The 20,701-nt window shown below is 37.2% G+C and overlaps 1 protein-coding gene across 2 annotated transcripts in view; it reads left to right on the forward strand.

The window, feature by feature from the left end:
• The first annotated feature begins 266 nt into the window (after positions 1-266).
• The window catches only part of LOC137394983 (protein MON2 homolog), a 58,289-nt gene continuing 37,854 nt past the window's right edge, over positions 267-20,701 (forward strand). For both annotated transcript variants that reach the window (XM_068081763.1, XM_068081765.1), the window contains exons 1-17: positions 267-373; positions 552-727; positions 3,387-3,450; positions 3,592-3,719; positions 4,708-4,839; positions 4,974-5,106; positions 5,559-5,659; positions 6,229-6,354; positions 6,585-6,773; positions 6,998-7,122; positions 7,584-7,865; positions 9,084-9,338; positions 10,430-10,590; positions 11,004-11,158; positions 15,224-15,328; positions 16,036-16,193; positions 18,343-18,532. In XM_068081763.1, the coding sequence (XP_067937864.1) occupies positions 626-727; positions 3,387-3,450; positions 3,592-3,719; positions 4,708-4,839; positions 4,974-5,106; positions 5,559-5,659; positions 6,229-6,354; positions 6,585-6,773; positions 6,998-7,122; positions 7,584-7,865; positions 9,084-9,338; positions 10,430-10,590; positions 11,004-11,158; positions 15,224-15,328; positions 16,036-16,193; positions 18,343-18,532 (2,406 nt within the window). In that variant the 5' untranslated portion in view covers positions 267-373; positions 552-625. The remainder of the gene's footprint in view (positions 374-551; positions 728-3,386; positions 3,451-3,591; positions 3,720-4,707; positions 4,840-4,973; positions 5,107-5,558; positions 5,660-6,228; positions 6,355-6,584; positions 6,774-6,997; positions 7,123-7,583; positions 7,866-9,083; positions 9,339-10,429; positions 10,591-11,003; positions 11,159-15,223; positions 15,329-16,035; positions 16,194-18,342; positions 18,533-20,701) is intronic.

Below are 20,701 nucleotides of genomic sequence, written 5' to 3' on the forward strand. Positions count from 1 at the left end.
GCACTTTTTGACTTGAGCAGCGTTGTTTACTGGATCGATGTAATCGCAGCTGCTAATTTTCTTTATCACAAACGTATAAACTGTAGTCGATATAACGAACCTAAACGCGCTTTGGTCGGATTCACCGCACATCTAGCCGATGTTAAGTTCTCCGTACTGTGTGAAGTCTACCTGGTGGTTTCCTGTAACTGCTGGCCAACTCCTGTGCTGTTCATTTTTTGATCTTCTGGCGTTGACATTTCATTCATTTGTGAACAAAGTTGTCTGTTTTATCTAGACTTTATGAGCAGAGGAATTTGCATTGATGCGATTTTGAACCCTGTCCAAGGCGTGGTAATTTCGCGGATAGTAGCTCCACGTAGCATATGTGCAGGTAGGCGCAACTTTGGACTGGCTTGAATGTGAAAGAATGGTTTCTGTTATGTAGTATCATACTTGGTGTGTAATCGGTTTCTGTGTTGACATGCTAGAGCTTACGTCTAAGCACTATTTTAAGGTATTAACACTGCAAATAAATTAGACAGATAGCTGGGTAATTCTGTTTATTGCAGGTGATAGCCTATATTTTGCTGATATGACCTGTCAATGAAAACAAAGTACTTGCATTTCGGTAATTGCAAAAACAATGTCAAAATCAGACTTGTCCAAAAGATTGTTTGAAAACCTCCAAAGTGATCTGAAGCAACTATCAACTGAGGCCAAAAAGAAGCACCCTCCTGTTAAAGAGGTAAGAATGTAACAGGGACTTGTGTTTTTAGGTTTGACTTAAGCGTTTTATTCAGGTTCTCGCCATTACGTTAAAATTTTGCCAAGGCAACACTCGTTTTTTTATTCTAATCGGATTCCATTTTATAGCTAAAAAGTAATTATTGTACCAGCTGCTGCCACTTATGTATTTATGATACAAGCAAAGTTTGTGATACAAGCAAAGTTTGTGATACTAGCAAAGTTTGTGATACAAACCAAGTTTGTGATACAAACCAAGTTGGTGTTAGATAGGATAGTCTATGGCGCCTTACAGTGCCTTGCGTTCCATGTTCACAACTCGAGTTGTATTTACAAACTCGAGTTTGTAAAAGTAAGGTGCAAAATATTGGTATTACGGTAGCATAACCGTAGATCTGGTTATTTTGACAATGGTACACCAATAGGCACCCGTTAGTTAATAGAAATTAAACTATGTATGTATGTACTGTAAAACTAGAGCTACTGGCGAATTAGAGTGTCTCGAGTTTGCAACTCGAGTTGTACAACTTAAGCTATATTTACAAACTCGAGTTTGTGAATATAACTCGAGTTGTACAACTCGAGTTACACAACTCGAGTTCATCAAAAACTGAGGCCGAGTTCTTGCAACAGCAACTCGAGTTCAACAACTTGGCTTGAGAACATGGAACGCGAGGCCCTGTAAGGCGCCATACTAAACAACTCATTTCATTTTCTCTAGCTCTATTTTTTATATGGAATTTATTTGGTGCATCATTAAACGTCGTTAACATAATTTCTATGTTTGTTCATTTTCGGTGTTCATTCAGTTTCTTGTCAGGTTCTAGAAAAATAACTCTTTTTTTCATTTGAAAAAGAAGTGACCCGGCCCCCACAGAGATTGTTTTTTAGTTTACATTTTACATTCTACAATTGTTTTTGTCTCCTTATTTTTTTATAAATAAATATGCGCAAATATCGCCAATATATATACTTTAAACATGTATATATATATTTAAATTATTATTATTAATTAAATTTTATATAATATGCGCAAATGCAGTTCTGTAAATGAGACACCCCAATTACTCACTTTGCTTTTTTACAAACCCGGGTTAGTTTTGCGTAACACAGCTCGAGCTCATCAAAAACCTAGGCTGAGTTCTTTGAACAGCAACTCGAGTTCAACGACTTGAGTTGAGAACACGGAACGCGAGGCACTGTAAGGCGCCATAATCGTCAGATATGTACTATATCAAAAAACTTCTATTCCAGCATGTATACCTTAATTTGTCATATAAAGCACTTTACAGTCATACTTCAACTTACGAGCTTAATGCGTTCCGAGACTGAGCTCGTATGTCAATTTACTCGCATGTTGGTGCAATTTATTTATATATAGCACAATTAAACATATATTAATTGGTTTCAATACTCTAAAAAATGCAAATAAAACACTCAAAACAAGATATTGTAACAGAAAAAACATGTTGGTTATTGTCCTAACTTACCACATGCTTTCAAAAAGTAACAAATAAAAAACAATGCAAGGAAATGTGATTAATTAAAATGTAAAATTAAATACATACAGTAGCAGCTAACGCTAGCATTTGCCAGGGAGGGAAATATAAGTGTTATTCTTCATTACAACAGTTGAATTTGATAAATTTGGATTTTGTCAAAGTCTTAAAAAAAACTTAAAAGCAAACCTAAAAGCAAACTTTCATTTTTCGTAATTAAAATTTCTTCGGTGTTCACAGTTGGAAGTTTCTCGCTAGTTAGCTAATTTTTCCTTTGTTTCGCTTTCACGACTAGCCGGCCGTTTTAAAATAAACCTATCTAAGGACGTTTGCCTTTGTCGCCCTTTCAACGTGTTGCGATTAGGACGAATACAGTGTTCGACACCAGTGACTGGTCTCGTCACAAAGAGTTAATGCACGACCACTAGCCAACTTGTCCGAAAGTCTATTTTTATAGATAGCACCGGCCTTTTCACATAGGCCTTTTCGCCTTTATCAAAACATCGTTTCAATTACGCTGTCACCGGCCAATTGTTTATCTTTTATCCAATGCCTGAGCAGTCTCTCCATCAGCGGTCGTAAAGATCGCTGCGTCGTTTAGAAACTATGATTAGTCTTTTTGCAAACTAAATACCCTGAATATAACCCTTCGGTTTGATAATTGTAGATGTATTTCTGTCATAGGGCTAGATCAATCACGAATACACATTTCGCATATTTTACAATATTTTTCCGTTTAATATCAATTGTTATCATTTGCTTTTCTTTCCATTATCTTTCATTTTACTGGCAAACTTTCGGTCTACGCACCGTACTTTTAATTCACATAATTCTGCACTGAAAATTGCGCACAGAAAACACGGTACAAAAGTATAACCTGAGTAGTTGAAAAATACAGAGTGATGCTGTTCTCATAAAACACCTCCGGCATACTTTGCAACTGACTCACGTGCTCGTATCTCAAACATTGCTCGTGTGTTAGTGCTAAAACTTGCTTAAAAGCTAGCTCGTATCTCAAGTTTCTCATATGTTAGAGCACTCGTAAGTTGAAGTTTTACTGTATTGTAGATTGAATTTGGTAGCCTTTGTGAATCCCTATTTATGCATTAGTGACTGGTGAAAAACGCAGGTTGTTAAGCTAATATTTGGCATATATTTTAGGCATCCGAGTCATGTATGCTCAAACTGAGAATGATATTATCCAAGTCTTCAGATGTTCTTTCTGGTAAGCTGAGACAAGTTCTATTACTATCAGAAATTTTAAGAAGTAGTGTCCATGTAAATGTTTCTAGGGCGGAGAAAATTGATTAGATATGAAATTAGTCCTGTCAGAATGCATTACACTTGAAAAAATTTGAATTTGTAGATCTGCTGAGTTGTAGCAGTGAGATTGTTCAGCCATTTATTATGGGATGTGACAGCAAAAATCCGAAAATGGTTCACATCAGTCTTACATCCATGCAACGAATGGTACAGCATGAAGTCATATCGGCGGTATGTTCTTCACCTGTTCATAGCCTACTGTAGAGGCTAGATGCCAGTCTTGCATTGCCAATGAAATAAAAGGGTTTTTTAGAAGATGTTCACATGAATTTAGTAATCTTCTCTGGTAAGACTTTTAGTTAAGTGAAACTAGTTTTGAGAAGTCAATCTAAGGTATACCATGTGTACAATATAATGTATACCATGTGTACAACATAAGGTACATAATGTGTACAATGTAAGGTGTACCACGTGTATAATGTAAGATATACCATGCGTACAATGTAAGGTATACCATGTGTACAATGTAGGGTATACCATGTGTACAATGTAAGATATACCATTTGTACGATGTAACGTCTACCACGTGTACAATGTAATGTATACCATGTGTACAATGTAAGGTATACCGTGTGTACAATGTAAGATACATAATGTGTACAACGTAAGCGCCATGTACCATGTGTACAATGTAAGGTACATAATGTGTACAATGTAGGGTATATCATGTGTACAATGTCAGATATACCATGTATACAATGCAAGGTATATCATGTGTTCAATGTAAGGTATACCACGTGTACAATCTAAGGTATACCATGTGTACAATATAATGTATACCATGTGTACAACATAAGGTACATAATGTGTACAATGTAAGGTGTATCATGTGTATAATGTAAGATATACCATGCGTACAATGTAAGGTATACCATGTGTACAATGTAGGGTATACCATGTGTACAATGTAAGATATACCATTTGTACAATGTAAGGTACATAATGTGTACTTGTGATGTTGCGATACTCTGTCACATATGTGCGTGTAGTTGAATTTTAAGTGACAAGCCATATATGATCATATATGTTGTGTTGTGGATAGATTAGAGGTTGTCTACTCTCCTTTACTCTCTCCAAAGTTTTCTGTTCATATCCATGTGATAGAGAATATACCTCGATTGCTTAAGGTACAGATTTCTCATGGGTCTGTTGTTTTCAGACTACTGCTGATAACATTATCAGAACTCTGTGGAACCTCATGAACACCAGCACAGAGGAGTTGAAGGTCTTGCAGACAACAATTCTCTTGATTACCATCAATTCTATAGTCCAACATGACAGTCTCGCCAAGGTTCCTTCTATTTTCGCTTTCTTGTTATGCACCTCTTTTCCAGTTGTTCCTTCTTGGTTATCCGCTGTTAGGGTCACTGTTAGGGTCACTGCATCTCACTGTTTGGTTAGCTTTTGATTTGTGGGTCACTGTAGGCTCTCGTACTCGGCTTCAGGCTTTATTTTACCAAGGATTCTACTACTATCAACACTGCTGGTGCAACTATTCGGCAGCTTGTCAGCGTTGTCTATGAGAGAGTGAACACTGAGGACAGCGTCAAGTCTCAAGGTAGGCTTTCTCTATTTTAGATGCATATATGGATGGTTTGTAAAACCATTCAGGTGTTCATTTCTCACATGGAAATTGGTCAAAAATATATTGTCGACATGAAGTTGTTAAAAAGATGATGAAAAAATTTGAAAAGATGATATGGATCTACTGCTATCACAACAGAGAGTTGGTGTTTGTAAATTGGCTACTGATGCGCTTTAGTAAATGTAATAGATGCCGCAAGGAGTCATTATCTCTTTGTCTTCTACATCAACACATCTCAGTATGTTTCCCGTTCTGTAATTCCTTTTAGAATCTCAAATTTACGTAGGCCACACAAGATGGATATCAGATTTGGTTACTCCAAAGGTATACATTCTGATGTTAATAGATGTTAATAGAGAAGGTCTATTAACATTAACTGTATTAGTAGATCATCTTTTTAGTCTGAATTTTATTCTTCCTTTTAGAGCCACTAGAAGCATTTTCAACCGAAAAGTTAAAGGTTCCGTCCAGAATACCTCCAGCCTCTCTCCGCCCTTGTGCACAAGATGGTTTTTTGTTGTTTCAGGTGAGGACTTCGGTCATGTTACAGCTCTTCTGCTAATTAAGCTAGCTTATATGTTTACGTGTTGATTTGGGAGAATAAAATATACCTTTGGAATCTTCCTTGTTAATACAATCTTTGCTATTTATAGTTCAGTTATAATACATAAATGAGTGTGTAATGTATTTGTGAGGCTTCTCATTTTGTTCTCAGGGACAAAATCCTGGTATTTCTGATTATCTTGAACAAGGCATATGATTGGTATCTGCATGGGCTTTTGTATTTTGAATCGAGGCACTTCAGACGCTCTTATAACGAGTTTTTTAATCAAATTTGTAGAGGTTTTTTTAACATATCTTTAGAGCAAACGATCAATTAGTCTATTTCAAGTTTTTTTTAAAAGCGTTATGAATACATAATTTGTTAAGAAAATCAACAAATCAATTTTTTATTATCCAACGCATGTTTGCCTCTTCAGCTTGAAAATTAAAAGGTGCAGATACTCTCCACTCCGCTGAATGGGTGCGATGTGCTCAAATGCTGACCATGTGAGCTTGCTGCGCTGTTGAATTGTATAACTGTGATTTTTGCAGGACTTGTGCCAGCTAGTTAACGCAGACAATCCTCTTTGGCTAAATGGCATCACTGAGATGACTCGCACCTTCGGGCTAGAACTCCTCGAGTCTGTCATGTCTGTCTACCCTAGAATCTTTCTTGAGGTAGGAACTCTGGTGAATATGTTTGTGGTTTGCGCAAAACATTTGAACGACATGATGAGGATTTTGTCTTTTCCTGCAGGTTTTAGGGGTTTAGCAGAAAGTTACTTACTGAGTCAATATTTAGCGTCTATTCGTAAGCTTTATCAAGTCTGCTAAAGTTATGGATAATTAAACAGATGCCTCATCATGACATGCATGGTTGCAGCTGTTTTGCAATACTTTGCTTTCAGCATCAGGAGTTTGGGTTTCTTCTAAAGGAGCGGGTGTGTCCTCTTGTCATCAAACTCTTTTCTCCCAGTCTTAAGTTTAGACAAAGCCTACCCCCAAATCCTATGTCTAGTGAGAAGCCTTTCTTTCCTATGGTCATGAGGCTACTGAGGATTGTACAGAGTCTCATCAAAAACTTCTACTCATTGCTGGTTTGTTTACGTTACATTATATAGGGTTTCTTTACAGCTCGTCAGCTTTGCCTGTCATTATAATACATGACATCATGAGGTTACTTGCGAAAGAATGCGTAGCTTGTGCCATTTTACTAAATTTAGATACGTTAGTATTTCGGTCTAAACTAAATGCAGGCCATAGCGCATTTTATCAAGTTCAGTCATTGATTTTGAATTTTGCATTCAGGTGTCTTTTCCAGAGTACTGAGTGCGAGATATTCCTGTCACTGCTTGTGAAGTTTATGGACGTAGAAAAGCCCTTATGGCAAAGGTGTCTGGCTTTAGAAGTTGTGCATAAACTTTGCAATGACCCAATGCTTGTCAGGTATGATATCTATCCCGCTTACCCATTTTATTTTTTTAATGTAAACATTTGCTGATATTGCTTATTCTTTTCAGTATTTTGGCAATTTGTTCATCAAATACTTAAAATTAATTTTTAAGTAAACTTAAGTTATTAAAATTAAACAACTTACTCATGTATTCCTTGTTTAACTTCAGGTAAGGTAGCCTACAATTGAACTGTTAAAGCAATCACTTGTAGTTTTGCTTCAGCAAATCTATGTAGCAAAATATTTTTGCATGCTAGCCTTCAATCAAACAATCAAAAACTCAAGCTAAACTTGCAAAGGATTTGACTGCCAATACGATCATAATATTTCGAACAAAAGTGGCCACAGTGATTCAGTGAGTATTAAGCTAACTGAGTGGGTGTTCTCTTTTCTTATGCGTGATAGGATAACTCTTAGGTGAAAAGTTGTGTCTACCAGGTATTATATATTGTAGGTCATTTGTGGAGACATATGATATGAAGGAGCACTCGGCTAAGATATTCTATGATATAGTAAGTGCAATAGGTTCATACATTCAGACCCTCTTCATGCCAACCGCTTCCAATCACCCAACTAAAGATGTCAACAAGAGTCCAGATATTCAGGGGACTCCTCCCTCCATGGTAGCTGGACTACCCGTAGGTAGCGGGGTCACTCCTCAGCCAGCCTTTGTCTACAAGAACCTTTGGATTCCGCTCATTATGAATGTACCGCAGACTCCGATTAAACCTATATTGTGAGTTGCCATTGTTTAGAGCATCCATCTTTCCCTTCTAGCTCGTTATTCTCACGACTTCTTGTCCTTGTTAGCATCTTTTGGTTTTCATGTTGCTTATAGCACTGCAGTGGTGTTGTAAGAATGCTTGGATTTGAAAAGCTCGCTTAATATTCTTCTACTAGATGGCTGCTGTTCTCTGCCTATTAATATTACACAAAAACTCTCCTTCTACTTATTGTTCAGTATTTGGGCTGTTTTACACTCTCAGTTTAGCGTGCCGGTAATTTGCAATCGTTTTGCATGTTTCAATGTGACAGCCAATGGATACATTGGCATACAATAGGATACAGTACAATGGATACATATCAATGGAACTACGACTGTCAACAGCACTTATGTATTGTATAGAGGATGCGGAAGTGATAGGTCTTTCATGGTGTATAGAGTGTTACATCGTGGAACTGAAAGCAATGTGATAAGCGATGGATGTGTCATTCAAATGAATTGATTCGTTTATTTGCACAATATATAAGGTTTCGAGAGTGGGCAAATGCAGTCATCCTTTATGTAATTGCAATTATGAACATCATCAAAGGGCAGCTCAAAGATCAATGAATTCATGTAAATCTTGTCTGTAGGATTGAAAGTGACAATGTGATGTTTTCATTACTCACCCCACCATTGAGACATGTGAAGAAAGCTTTGGATTGCAATGCTCAGGTTCAGTTGAAGAATGAGTGATAGGAATGCATGGTGTAACTTATACTCTATATAGATAGCAATGTTTTTACTCTATACACTGGCCTCATTGCCTTTACTTACAAAATTGTAGCGTTTCGAGAAGTTTCCAACATCGTATGTTGGAAATCACTTCTTATGTCGAGACAAATATCTGTTCCAAGTTTTGTGTTGAGTGGAAAAATTTTTGTAGAATTTTTTCGCATTGTAGAAATCATCCTCACAACATTTTGGAAAAATGTAGAGAGGATGATTGCTACAATACGGAAAAATGAAGAGAGGTTTGACTGTAAGATCTTTTCATGGTGATCATGTAGTTATTAGTTTATACAGCGTAACCATATTGTCTGATAAGTGTCATTGCGATGTTACGCGATAGACCACAAACAACCTCCTATACTCATTATTAGGGTTGGTGCTGGTTCAATACTGCCAGCAAGTGCAGGAGTTGCAGGTCCTGTGAGATAGAGCTAATGTTGCATTTTGTCTACTTGTAAGGATTGAGATGATGGACAAGCTGGAAACACCCGTTATTCCAAATGGCTACGCTCTGACGCTTGGCTTTGCCTGTCTCCTCGATATTTGTCATAGCATCGAGCTAAATATTCTGGTCTCTCCTAAGTCAGAAGGGACGCCCCACAACCAAACTCAAGAGCTGTCTATAATACCAGAGGATAAGAAGCTACACGAGTCATTGATAAATTCCTCTTGGGGTGGTCTTCTCGCCTCCTTCACCCTTCTTCTCGATGCCAGGTAGGGTATTCATTTGATGGCATTTTTCATAGAATATACTAGCATTAAGTCTGGGGTTGACCAGGAATTCTTCTATTTGCAGTTCGATAGCTCACAGTATTCCTGTAGATTTTCAACCATAATTGCTATACTGCTTTCATGACAACAATCTATGAACACATGCATTGTGGGTAATTGTCCTTAATGTATGCATTGTGGGTAATTGTCCTTAATGTATGTGAAGGTGTATTCTTGAGTTTGTAATCAGATAAACGTTTAAGAGGCTCAGATAAACATCTTCAGGAGCTAGACAGAGGTTGAAATCTGAATATTTTTAGTACCCTGGTAGAAAGCACGAAGCATAAGCTTGTGAAGTTTTGATGAAATCAGCCAAAAAAGTAGAAACCACAGCATTTACACGGAGTAATAAATGCACACCACAGACCTGCGCACACCACAGACCCGCGCATACCACACAACCGCACATACCACAGACCCGCGCACACCACAGACCCGCGCATACTACACAGCTGCGCATACCGCACACACCACAGACCCCCCGCAAACCACAGACCCACGCATACCACAGACCCACGCATACCACAGACCTGCGCATACCACAGACCTGCGCATACCACAGACCCGCGCATACCACAGACCCGCGCATACCACACACTCGCGCATACCACACACCCGCGCATACCACACACCCGCGCCCACCACACACCCGCGCACACCACACACCCGCGCACACCACACACCCGCGCACACTACACACTCATGCACACTACACACCCGCGCATACCACACACTCGCGCATACCACACACCCGCGCATACCACACACATTAACAGTGTGGGATTTATTAATATAGATTTTGATAGGTGTTTTGTCTTTCTGAATTTGTGCATTAGCGTTCATATTTTCTGAAAGCATGCAGTGTAGTCAAAATGTATTTTCTGTTGCTTATGTCTCTGGTACTTGCTAATTGCAGAGATAATCTCAAAGTGATTAACCTTGAGAGGTGTAATGAAGAATTTACAAGGACTTGAAGTTGTTCACAGGCTTTGGAAAGTTAATTGTTGTTTGTTCAAATTGTCAATGGTTTGCAGCACCGATGAGCAGGCCACGGAGGCCATATTGAAGGCAGAGCTGACATATGTTAATCTCGCTGGCATGCTCAACCTGACAACAACACGAGATGCATTTGTGACAGCTCTCTGCAAGTCAGCCTTGCCCCCTCACTACCAAATTATGGTCGTCAATCAGCCAGGTGAGCCTGGCCACAACATGCAATGATAGTCACACTTACACAGTACGGAACCTTTTACTTGTCAGATGTTGGAGCATTTCTCCTATGTTTAGGACAAAGTTTCTTTCAATTTTTGAATTAAAATTACGTTTTTATTTGGGTTTGGAGTGTCGAGGCTGCGCAGTTGGGCAATAATTCTTTCACTCATGAATAGTGAGGTTTGAATCTACAGAAACATTTAGGGAACGATACTGGAATGAATTGTTGTTTACAAATTGTATACGGAATTTATACTAAAGGATGAAACAATTTTACTGTTACTTTCTGTTCCTTTTGTCTGAAATGTTTTCAAATGCTGCTATTTTCGCACCAATTTTACTTAGTTTGTTTTAATCTCATCAGCGTATAAAGCAATCCATATTTATCGCATACAGGAAGCACTAAGACAGGAGCGGAGAGGGGCCATGTTAGGGTGCACAGTCAGGAGATAAAGGGAGGCCAACCAGAGGAATTGTATGAGAAGAGCCAGGTGGTGGCTGTAGGCACTGCCCTCCCTAGCCTTTCTTCTAACTCTCAGGCTCAAGTCATGGTCAGTGTACAGGCTTGCTTCGCACTCTGTTGTTAACAGCTCTCATAGTAGAAATCTAGACATTCCTTTAGTTGAGACTCACTAGTTAGAGTTCACTCCTTTGGCTCACTGCCACTTTGATTTCCCATAAATGTTAATTATAGCATTAAAATTTATTGTCAGTGTCTGTAGTCTGGGAAAACAGGCAATTCTAGAAATGAAGTCTAATTACCCAAAGCGCTGTCAAGCTAATTACAGTCAACTCGCAAACAGGGTTGCTAATGAAGTTCATTGCGTCATCATGATGGGATGAAAACTTTAAAGGTGTGATATTGTCGAAGTCTACACATTTTAGGAAACTCGCTATAGGACAGACATCCGTTTGCTTTAATCAGGAGATGAAAACTTTAAAACCAAACAAATGCTCGTAGTGCATAGAATAGATTGGATATCAGCTGAGTTGTTTATTTTTCAATTTGTCATTTGATCGAATAAAAAAGTGAAAAATTAACTTTGAGCACTCTCATCTAGATAGCGTTTGATTTCTAGAGTAGACTACTAGGGAATATTGTAGACTGCTAGGGAGTATCGTAGACTACTAGTGAGTATCGTAGATTAGTAGGGAGTATCGTAGACTACTAGGGAGTATCGTAGACTAGTAGGGACTATTGTAGACAACTAGGGAGTATCGTAGGCTACTAAGGAGTATCATAGACTACTAGGAAGTATCGTAGACTACTAAGGTGTATCGTAGACTAGTAGGGAGTATCGTAGACTAGTAGGGAGTATCGTAGACTACTAGGGAGTATCGTAGACTACTAGGGAGTATTGTAGACTACTAGGGAGTATCGTAGACTACTAAGGAGTATCATAGACTACTAGGGAGTATCGTAGACTACTAGGGAGTATCGTAGACTACTAGTGAGTATCGTAGACTACTAGGGAGTATCATAGACTACCAGTGAGTATCGTAGACTACTAGGGAGTATCGTAGACTACCAGTGAGTATCGTAGACTAGTAGGGAGTATCGTAGACTACTAAGGTGTATCGTAGACTACTAGTGAGTATCGTAGACTACTAGTGAGTATCGTAGACTACTAGGGAGTATCGTAGACTACTAGGGAGTATCGTAGACTACCAGTGAGTATCGTAGACTACTAGGGAGTATCGTAGACTAGTAGGGAGTATCGTAGACTACTAGGGAGTATCGTAGACTACTAGTGAGTATCGTAGACTACTAGTGAGTATCGTAGACTACTAGGGAGTATCGTAGACTAGTAGGGAGTATTGTAGACTACTAGGGAGTATCGTAGACTACTAAGGAGTATCGTAGACTACTAGGGAGTATCGTAGACTACTAGTGAGTATCGTAGACTACTAGTGAGTATCGTAGACTACTAAGGTGTATCGTAGACTACTAGGGAGTATCGTAGACTACTAGGGAGTATCGTAGACTACTAGGGAGTATCTTAGACTAGTAGGGACTATTGTATGTTGAAGTTAGTTGGATAATTAATTGAATGTTAGCTCCATTGCTAATTTCTTATCTGAATTAAACCATAACTGTCACGAACAACTTTTATCGTATTTACTGGGTAAATCAGACTCGCTGATTCCGATTTTGTACTCAAAATAAAGATTAGTCCACTAACCTTCAAAGTCATTTAGGCTTTTTTAAAGCGTTTCAATATTCGTTTCGAAAACAACACAATCGGCATTACAAGCTCCGCCCATAAATATGTGACGAAACCTAGCTTTTTCAGAAACGGAAGTTAGGAATGTTTAGTCCGATTTAGAATAATAGAGATGGGTGTCTTAAAACCCATTATTATCTAAATCCAGCCTGTAAAATAGTTTCAGTTTTTTATGAAAGGGATATAAACTATTTAAAATTGCTCGCAGCTTGTTACATGACGTTTAAATGGGCTGGACGCCGAGAAAAATTAGCTCAAAAAGCGCGGTTTTATCACGAGCTAGCGTTGTTATCGCGCTTTTTAAATATGCAATGCTAAATAGCTTATCTACCTTTCAGAAAAGACTGATATTATTTTTAAGGCTGAATTTAGATATTAATGGATTTTAAAACACCAATCTCTATTATTTTAAATCGGTCTAAACATCCCTACGTAACTTCTGTTCCTAAAAAGCTAGGTTACGTCAAGTATTTATGGGCGGAGCTTGTTATGCCGATCGTGTTGTTTTCGATACCGATATTAAAACGCTATAAAAAATCCTTCATTACTCTGAAAGTTAGTGGCCTAATCTTTATTTTGATTACAAAATCGGAATCAGCGTGTCTGATTTACCTAGTAAATACGATAAAAGTTGTTCGTGGCAGTTATGGTTTAAAAGCAAACATGTGCCTTAGTACAGTTGGTTTGACTCCCTAATATCCATAAACCAATCATTCATCAGGAAGGCTTGCAAAATGGTTTTGTGTTGTTGAGCCATGTTGTCTTTTCCAAATTTATCAAATATCAAATATATTTGTATGGTTTGTTGCCATGAAAGTATTGCGCAATGATTGATTTGATACACTTAGAGGAGTGTGCAAACTGTTAACCTGAATAGATTGAATGAGACACAACGATGCTCTAGTTGTTTTATAGTAGGTCAACAGCAGTACTAGCTAATTATTGTAAGTGCTTGCCTGCATAAGTGATTATGGTTGAAAACGTTTCTATAATTCATTGCTGTTTCACTCAAACGTATGTTATCTATTCATCTCAGTAGCTATTATAGTCTGTCTTCTTTAGAGGCTTATTGAGACAGCGCTGCTAGACCTTCTACGCTTGAGTAAATGGCCTTTGGTATTGTCCTAGCCTTATTCTATGTAAGATTGTAAAGTGAAGATAACAACCTTGATACATGCTTTGATAGGCTGACTGACTGATGTGTATTCTCTGACTCTCTAGTGATATGAACTAATAAATTGTTTTGCCTACCTTGCGTATTCACATATTAAATATTTTTGTTTAGGTTTTATACAAATAACTACTTAGATGAGTTCCTTTATATCTAGTTATTACTATTTTTATTCTCTCCAATCTCCAGTTCCAATCTCCAGTTCCAATCTCCAGTTCAAATCTCCAGTTCAATTTCCAGTTCCAATCTCCAGTTCAATCTCCAGTTCCAATCTCCAGTTTCAATCTCCAGTTTCAATCTCCAGTTTCAATCTCCAGTTTAAATCTCCAGTTTCAACCCCCAGTTTCAATCTCCAGTTCCAATCTCCAGTTTCAATCTCCAGTTCTATAATCCAGTTCCAATCTCCAGTTTCAATAGATGCAAAGTTTAATAGTGTATCATATCTACAACTTGACCGTGTACTGCTAGTAGCAAATTTTACTAACTATTAGCTGTCCCCCAGAGCATATAGCAAGCTCGAGCTCAAACACAGTTCTAACAATGAAATAGCAATGCTTTAATTGCCATAGATATCAGAGCTAGTAATGTGTTCAAATGGTCTGTGTACAGTGTTGCTGGCAGCACTCTTAGACCTAGTCCAACTCTGCCATGCACCTATCAACAGCTACCTCCATGTTTAAGTTATTGACTTCTCAGTGTCTCACGGCAACCATAGTTTGTTCAGCATGCTACCATTAATTTATGTACCACTTAGTGCTGCTGCTACCAGTTGTGTTGCTGTCTTCAAACTTGACCATATATTACTAAATGCAGATATTTATATAATTGATGGGTACGTTTTAACAGCAGTGGCCAATACTATGCACTTGATGAGCGAAAGCTTTTTGAGTGCACTTATAAATTGATAACTATATTTTATGTTTTCATGTAGCTATCTTCTTAGCATATACAAGTGATTACCAGTGATATCATTCTGCTTTATAGGTAATGTTCAGAGAAATTCCAAAAATATCAAACAATATAGTGGTGGCTCATTCTTGAATGCAGTCACTGCCTCAATATAGATAGGAGTGTAGAACATATCTCTTAAATCGCAGTAAATTCTCCCTCACCACGTGATTGGTCAAGAAGAGCTGTGCCATAACTGCGTGTAAAAATAAAAGATGCCACCACGCTGTATCTTTGAATATTCTACATAATGATTTGGTTTTCCGTTGTAGTTGACAGCAAAGAATATCAGCTGCATGAGAGCTATTCTCTCACTCGCTCATTGTCATGGTAAGATCCTGGCGAGCTCATGGAATATGATACTAACCACACTGCAGGTGGGCACTGAGAATATATTAGTTTGTAGAGTATTACATCTTTTAGCATGGCAAGGTTGTATGAAAAAATAGAGGCGCACTTCCGGTGCTATCATTTGCGCATGCTTCGATGGCTTTTTTCATTCTCTGAAATGATTGTTTTTTAAAAGAACTTCTATGAAAAGGTATCAGCTGCTCATAATCAGATGGTTGTAGTTTGTGTTAGTGAATAGTGTTTGTTCGGATTCATTTCGGTTAAGCTACATCCGAGCCTGTTTGTTAATCCTTTTGAGAACAAACGACATTTATGATGTTTTCCACAGAAGATGATAAAGCCGTTGTCTAGTAACACAGGAAAAGGATATCAATGTTATGACGCCCTAAATATTGTCGGCAATTTATTTATGACCTACATTATGAACATTTTATTGAATTTTCAACAAAAGAATTACACAATTTTAGGTCATTTTTATGAGATTCTGACTCGACAAAAGGGTTAATCACTAGGATTAGTTTTTGGCATTGTTTTTTGTTCTATTTACACTGAGCTGAGTAACTGTTGAAGGGTCAGATTTACTACTCCTGAGCCATTCAGTACGAGCTTCGCGCATTTTTATTTGTCATTTAATCTGTTGTTTCACTTATCATTTAACATCTTCTAAACAAATTATTTTTGCTGGAAATTTTGATCTCCAGACTTGGTTGTCATGGAACTAATTTAACTTTAGCATTTGGTATGGATACTGGGACTAAAGAATGCTGTCGAGGGGCACCTGAGGAGTGAAATGAGTGCAAATGATAACGCTGGTGCTGTCATAACTACTGCTATAATCTCAGATCTTCCTGTACTGTCACACATGCTGTCCCGTCTCTTTGAGAGCTCCCAGTAAGTGCACATGGTATCGTTAATGTTTGGGCACTTTTTACTTGCTTCTTCCTGCCTGCTCTCGTCTGCATTGATGTCAATCACTTGCAATTTAAGCTGTATAGTGTAAGCTGAAAGTACTGATCTAAAGTGTAAGATGGAGAGGAGGTGAAACATTAAGTTTCTATATTTATGGTTTAGTGGGATTTTCATTGTGGTTAGGAGAATAACTCATTGCACAATGCCGGGTGAGGTATTACTCCATATTTCCACTGAACCAAAGTGTTGCCAAACTTAAAAATAATCTGCAGAAAAAAATTCACTCTTGTCACGATTGTGGTACTTTAGTTTTATCTCAAAAAATGTTACTCCATCTTTGTTAAACATTCTAATGTATAATTAACAGTTTTACATTTTGACCATAATCTTTCTGTCTAATGAACTTTTTTCCCACCCGGATCAGTTTAGATCGATAATCAGTGATAATCGATGATCATGGTAATCAATTATCCTTTCCAAAGCACAGGGATGAAATACAGCTAGCTATAACAGGAAAACTTTGCTAAAGCTCTTATGTGAAGCCTTTTTCTTTTACTGATACCTTGTCATTTATGGTTGTTATTTTTAATGGTAAAGCCTTCATATTATTTTCAAACATTTTATACGCATTGATCAAACGTATAAACTCTTTTTCTTTTACTGATACCTTGTCATTTATGGTTGTTATTTTTAATGGCAAAGCCTTCATATTATTTTTAAACATTTTATACGCATTGATCAAACGTATAAACTCTTTTTCTTTTACTGATACCTTGTCATTTATGGTTGTTATTTTTAATGGCAAAGCCTTCATATTATTTTTAAACATTTTATACGCATTGATCAAACGTATAAACTCTTTTTCTTTTACTGATACCTTGTCATTTATGGTTGTTATTTTTAATGGCAAAGCCTTCATATTATTTTTAAACATTTTATACGCATTGATCAAACGTATAAACTCTTTTTCTTTTACTGATACCTTGTCATTTATGGTTGTTATTTTTAATGGCAAAGCCTTCATATTATTTTTAAACATTTTATACGCATTGATCAAACGTATAAACTCTTTTTCTTTTACTGATACCTTGTCATTTATGATTGTTAATTTTAATGGCAAAGCCTTCATATTATTTTTAAACATTTTATACACATTGATCAAACGTATAAACTCTTTTTCTTTTACTGATTCTGCCCATTACTCCATGTTTCCTGGAATTATCAAAATTGCTGACAGTAACTTTGTGATTGGAGATGAAAGAATTCATCCTACTACATTGCTGATGCATGTTGATTTATAGGAATCTCAGCCTATGTATATGAGTTAACTTAATTAAGTCTGGCACGTGTCAGACTGCGCCGTATACTGGTCCTTTCCATGAATCGTGCTACTCGTGCAATATTGTGCATATCACTGTTGTGAGCGGCTACTAGCTGTATAGTAGAAGTGAGTGTTGGTATTGGTAACTTATAAACATAGCTCTCTGTATTGTAGATTAGGTTGAATACATGTTTCCCTTATATGGTACTCCTTAATAATACAGTAGGTATCGCTATTTTAAATTGAAGCGAGTGTATTACGCGTGTGTTAATATTTGTAAGTTAGCCGCAGTGGAGTTGTCTTTTCATATCTGCTGGTTTTTGGTATATCCTCTATATAAAGATACCGAGAGCAGCTGTGGTCTAGAGCTCCTGACCTGCAAACAGTAGGTCGCGGTTCAATTCCCACAAATGCCACTGGTAGTGACAGGATTGGCATCCAACTTTAATAAATTGCTCTCTGCGACCGAGCTTGTCTCCAATTGTCGAGGTATCCTTGCCAATGATCTCAAATATGTTTAGCCAAGATTACAGAGCCATTGTTTGTCCAACAATATTCTTGAAAACAGGCACAACCTCTGCTAAGCAGACATCATGCGTGATCTTTGAGAGATTGCTCTATGAATATATAAACCTAATAATATATAATAAATATAATTATATTACACCTATAATAATAATTGTCTTCTTTTGAGTTCTTCATTAAGACACCGCCTAGAAATCCTACTTTGTTTAGTAAATTGACTCTGTGTTCTACTACATGTGAATAGACCACAAGCTTTAGGTATATGTGGGTGTGCTTGCATTTCAGATACCTCGACGATGTTTCAGTGCACCATCTGATAGATGCATTGTGTAAGCTCTCCACTGAATCCTTGGAGATTGCGCACAATAACAGAGAACCATCATTGTTTGCTGTCGCTAAGATTTTAGAAACTGGTCTTGTCAATCTAGGAAGGGTGGAGGTTCTGTGGAGACCACTCACTAACCATCTTCTTGAGGTAGATACGGTAGATATGAACTTTGTTATTATTGATAAATATCGGTTTAAACAAATTGGACAATGAAAACAAGCAATAAATAGTCAAGTAAATTATGTGTATTGAAAGAAATGGCTCTTTTTGCATAAAGCTGTTCTATAATGGGAATTGGCAAGGTGTTGGTGTCTGGTATAAGGTGTCATGTTTTTTTTTGGAAATTAAAAATGTAATTGATGTTCAGGCAGATTGGAGATACGATTTACTGTAGGTATTTTGTACAGTAAATATCTAAGAACACATTTAGCTCCTCAGCATTAAGCGCATGTTGACACTGGTCATAGCTGCATGAAGGCTGTTGTACGTATGAAGACTGTTGTAATTCTTTGGACAACTTTTATATTTTGCGTTCCAAAACACACATAAATGATTTCACAAACATTACAATGACAGTCAGGTAGACAGAGATATACTCAAGTCGCTATTACTCACGCTTGATTTCCGAGATGTTGGTGACATCAGTGACCACACTAATAGACCTTGTTGTTGTGCACGTAGCCAGTGATATTCTGTGATCTGGTAAATGTAAGTAGAATATGTTGCTGTATTCATCCAACAATGAACGAGTACAGTTATTTGTTAATCACCAGATTGTAGTACATACATGTATCACACCGTGCTATTATAAAGGATATTTGGAGCTAAATGCTATTACATGTATTACAATGGTCATACAAAGGTCATACAAAGGTAGCAAGAATTATGTTCCTCAACTTGAGAGACTGTCCTACAGTGCAATATCAGTACTTAAGATAAGTTCACATGTTTTTGAATTTTTGATAGCTCATGGCTAAGCCTTAAGCTACTAATATATACACAATTTTACCTCCTGAATGGGTTCTGTCTCTGGTTTGTTTCAACCGATGCTTGATTCATTAAACTAGAATCTCTTTTCAATATAAATACATCTTATTTGTTTCATACTTTAGACTTAGCTACAATAAAAACTGCTTCGCAGCCTTCTAGCAGGGCCAAAATGAACTTCCTGTTTACCATGAGCCATCAGTCGAGCAATATTGAGAACTTAACACTCACCGGAATTATCACTCATTCCACTAAATTGTGTTATTTAATGTTATACTAGAAAGCCGTATTAGTTCTAGAAACAAACATCAAGTAATAGTCTATGATATAAAAACACCGACTATCGCAAGTATAACAGCATCATGCACCCCGATAAACAACCTTTCTACCATTTATTACCTTCCATAATTAGCTGGCAGATGATCGTGAGCCTGAAATTCAAGGCCCTGATAAATGTAAATGAAAAAAACAGTAAAGCAAAATAGATGTACTAAAAGATCAACAATTAAGATGTAAGAAAATATATTTGTATGAGATAAGATGCTTGCACAGCGCCCAATTATTGACAAGAGTTTGCTAAAACCTCAGCTGTCCGATCATTTAAAAAAAGTATTTTATATAATCAGCCAACCAGAGGCTTTCTTAGCAATCAAAGCATATTCTACTTTAGCATTTTTAATTCTCGAACAAATCTGCAATTGTCACTCGACCAGAAAGACTGTGGGAATGAATGGATGTAGGTTTATTTCATCATGCGCACATGACAATGAGTGGTTTTGCATTGCGATCAAAACCCTTTTGACTAGTTAAGGGTTACATAAGAGACGTGTTTGGGTGTTACACAGATTGTATCTCTGTTTTAGAGAGGCTATTGTGATCCTGTTTTTTAGTCTAGATAATATTCGGCTACAAGTTACAATACCATACTTAGTTTAAAAGCAAATGATCACTGCATAATACAAAGTTAACTGCGATGAAAATGGCATGATTACAGAACAAACAAAATGAGCTGTTGTATCCTGTACTAAAGATTATAAGGGAATAGAAAAGGTTTATCCCACACAACCTCCATTAGTTGCTAACTATATGTCAACATGGAACTAAGTCTCGCCAACGCTACGAAAACTGCTAAAAAAAATTCTCTTCGATGGAATAGAAGATTACAATTGCTGTTATTTATGGTCTGTGATTCTGTATCTATTGTGTCTAATAAAACATTTGATCAGTGTGAAGCATTAGTTTACCAACTAATAATTTTTGTTGTTGCATCTGTAAGAGTAAGCATTTTTTAAATTGAAGACACTGCTTTGTTCGCACAGTATTTAAAAT

Source organism: Watersipora subatra, chromosome 4 (assembly GCF_963576615.1).
Source record: "Watersipora subatra chromosome 4, tzWatSuba1.1, whole genome shotgun sequence".
Taxonomy (NCBI): Eukaryota; Metazoa; Bryozoa; class Gymnolaemata; order Cheilostomatida; family Watersiporidae; genus Watersipora; species Watersipora subatra.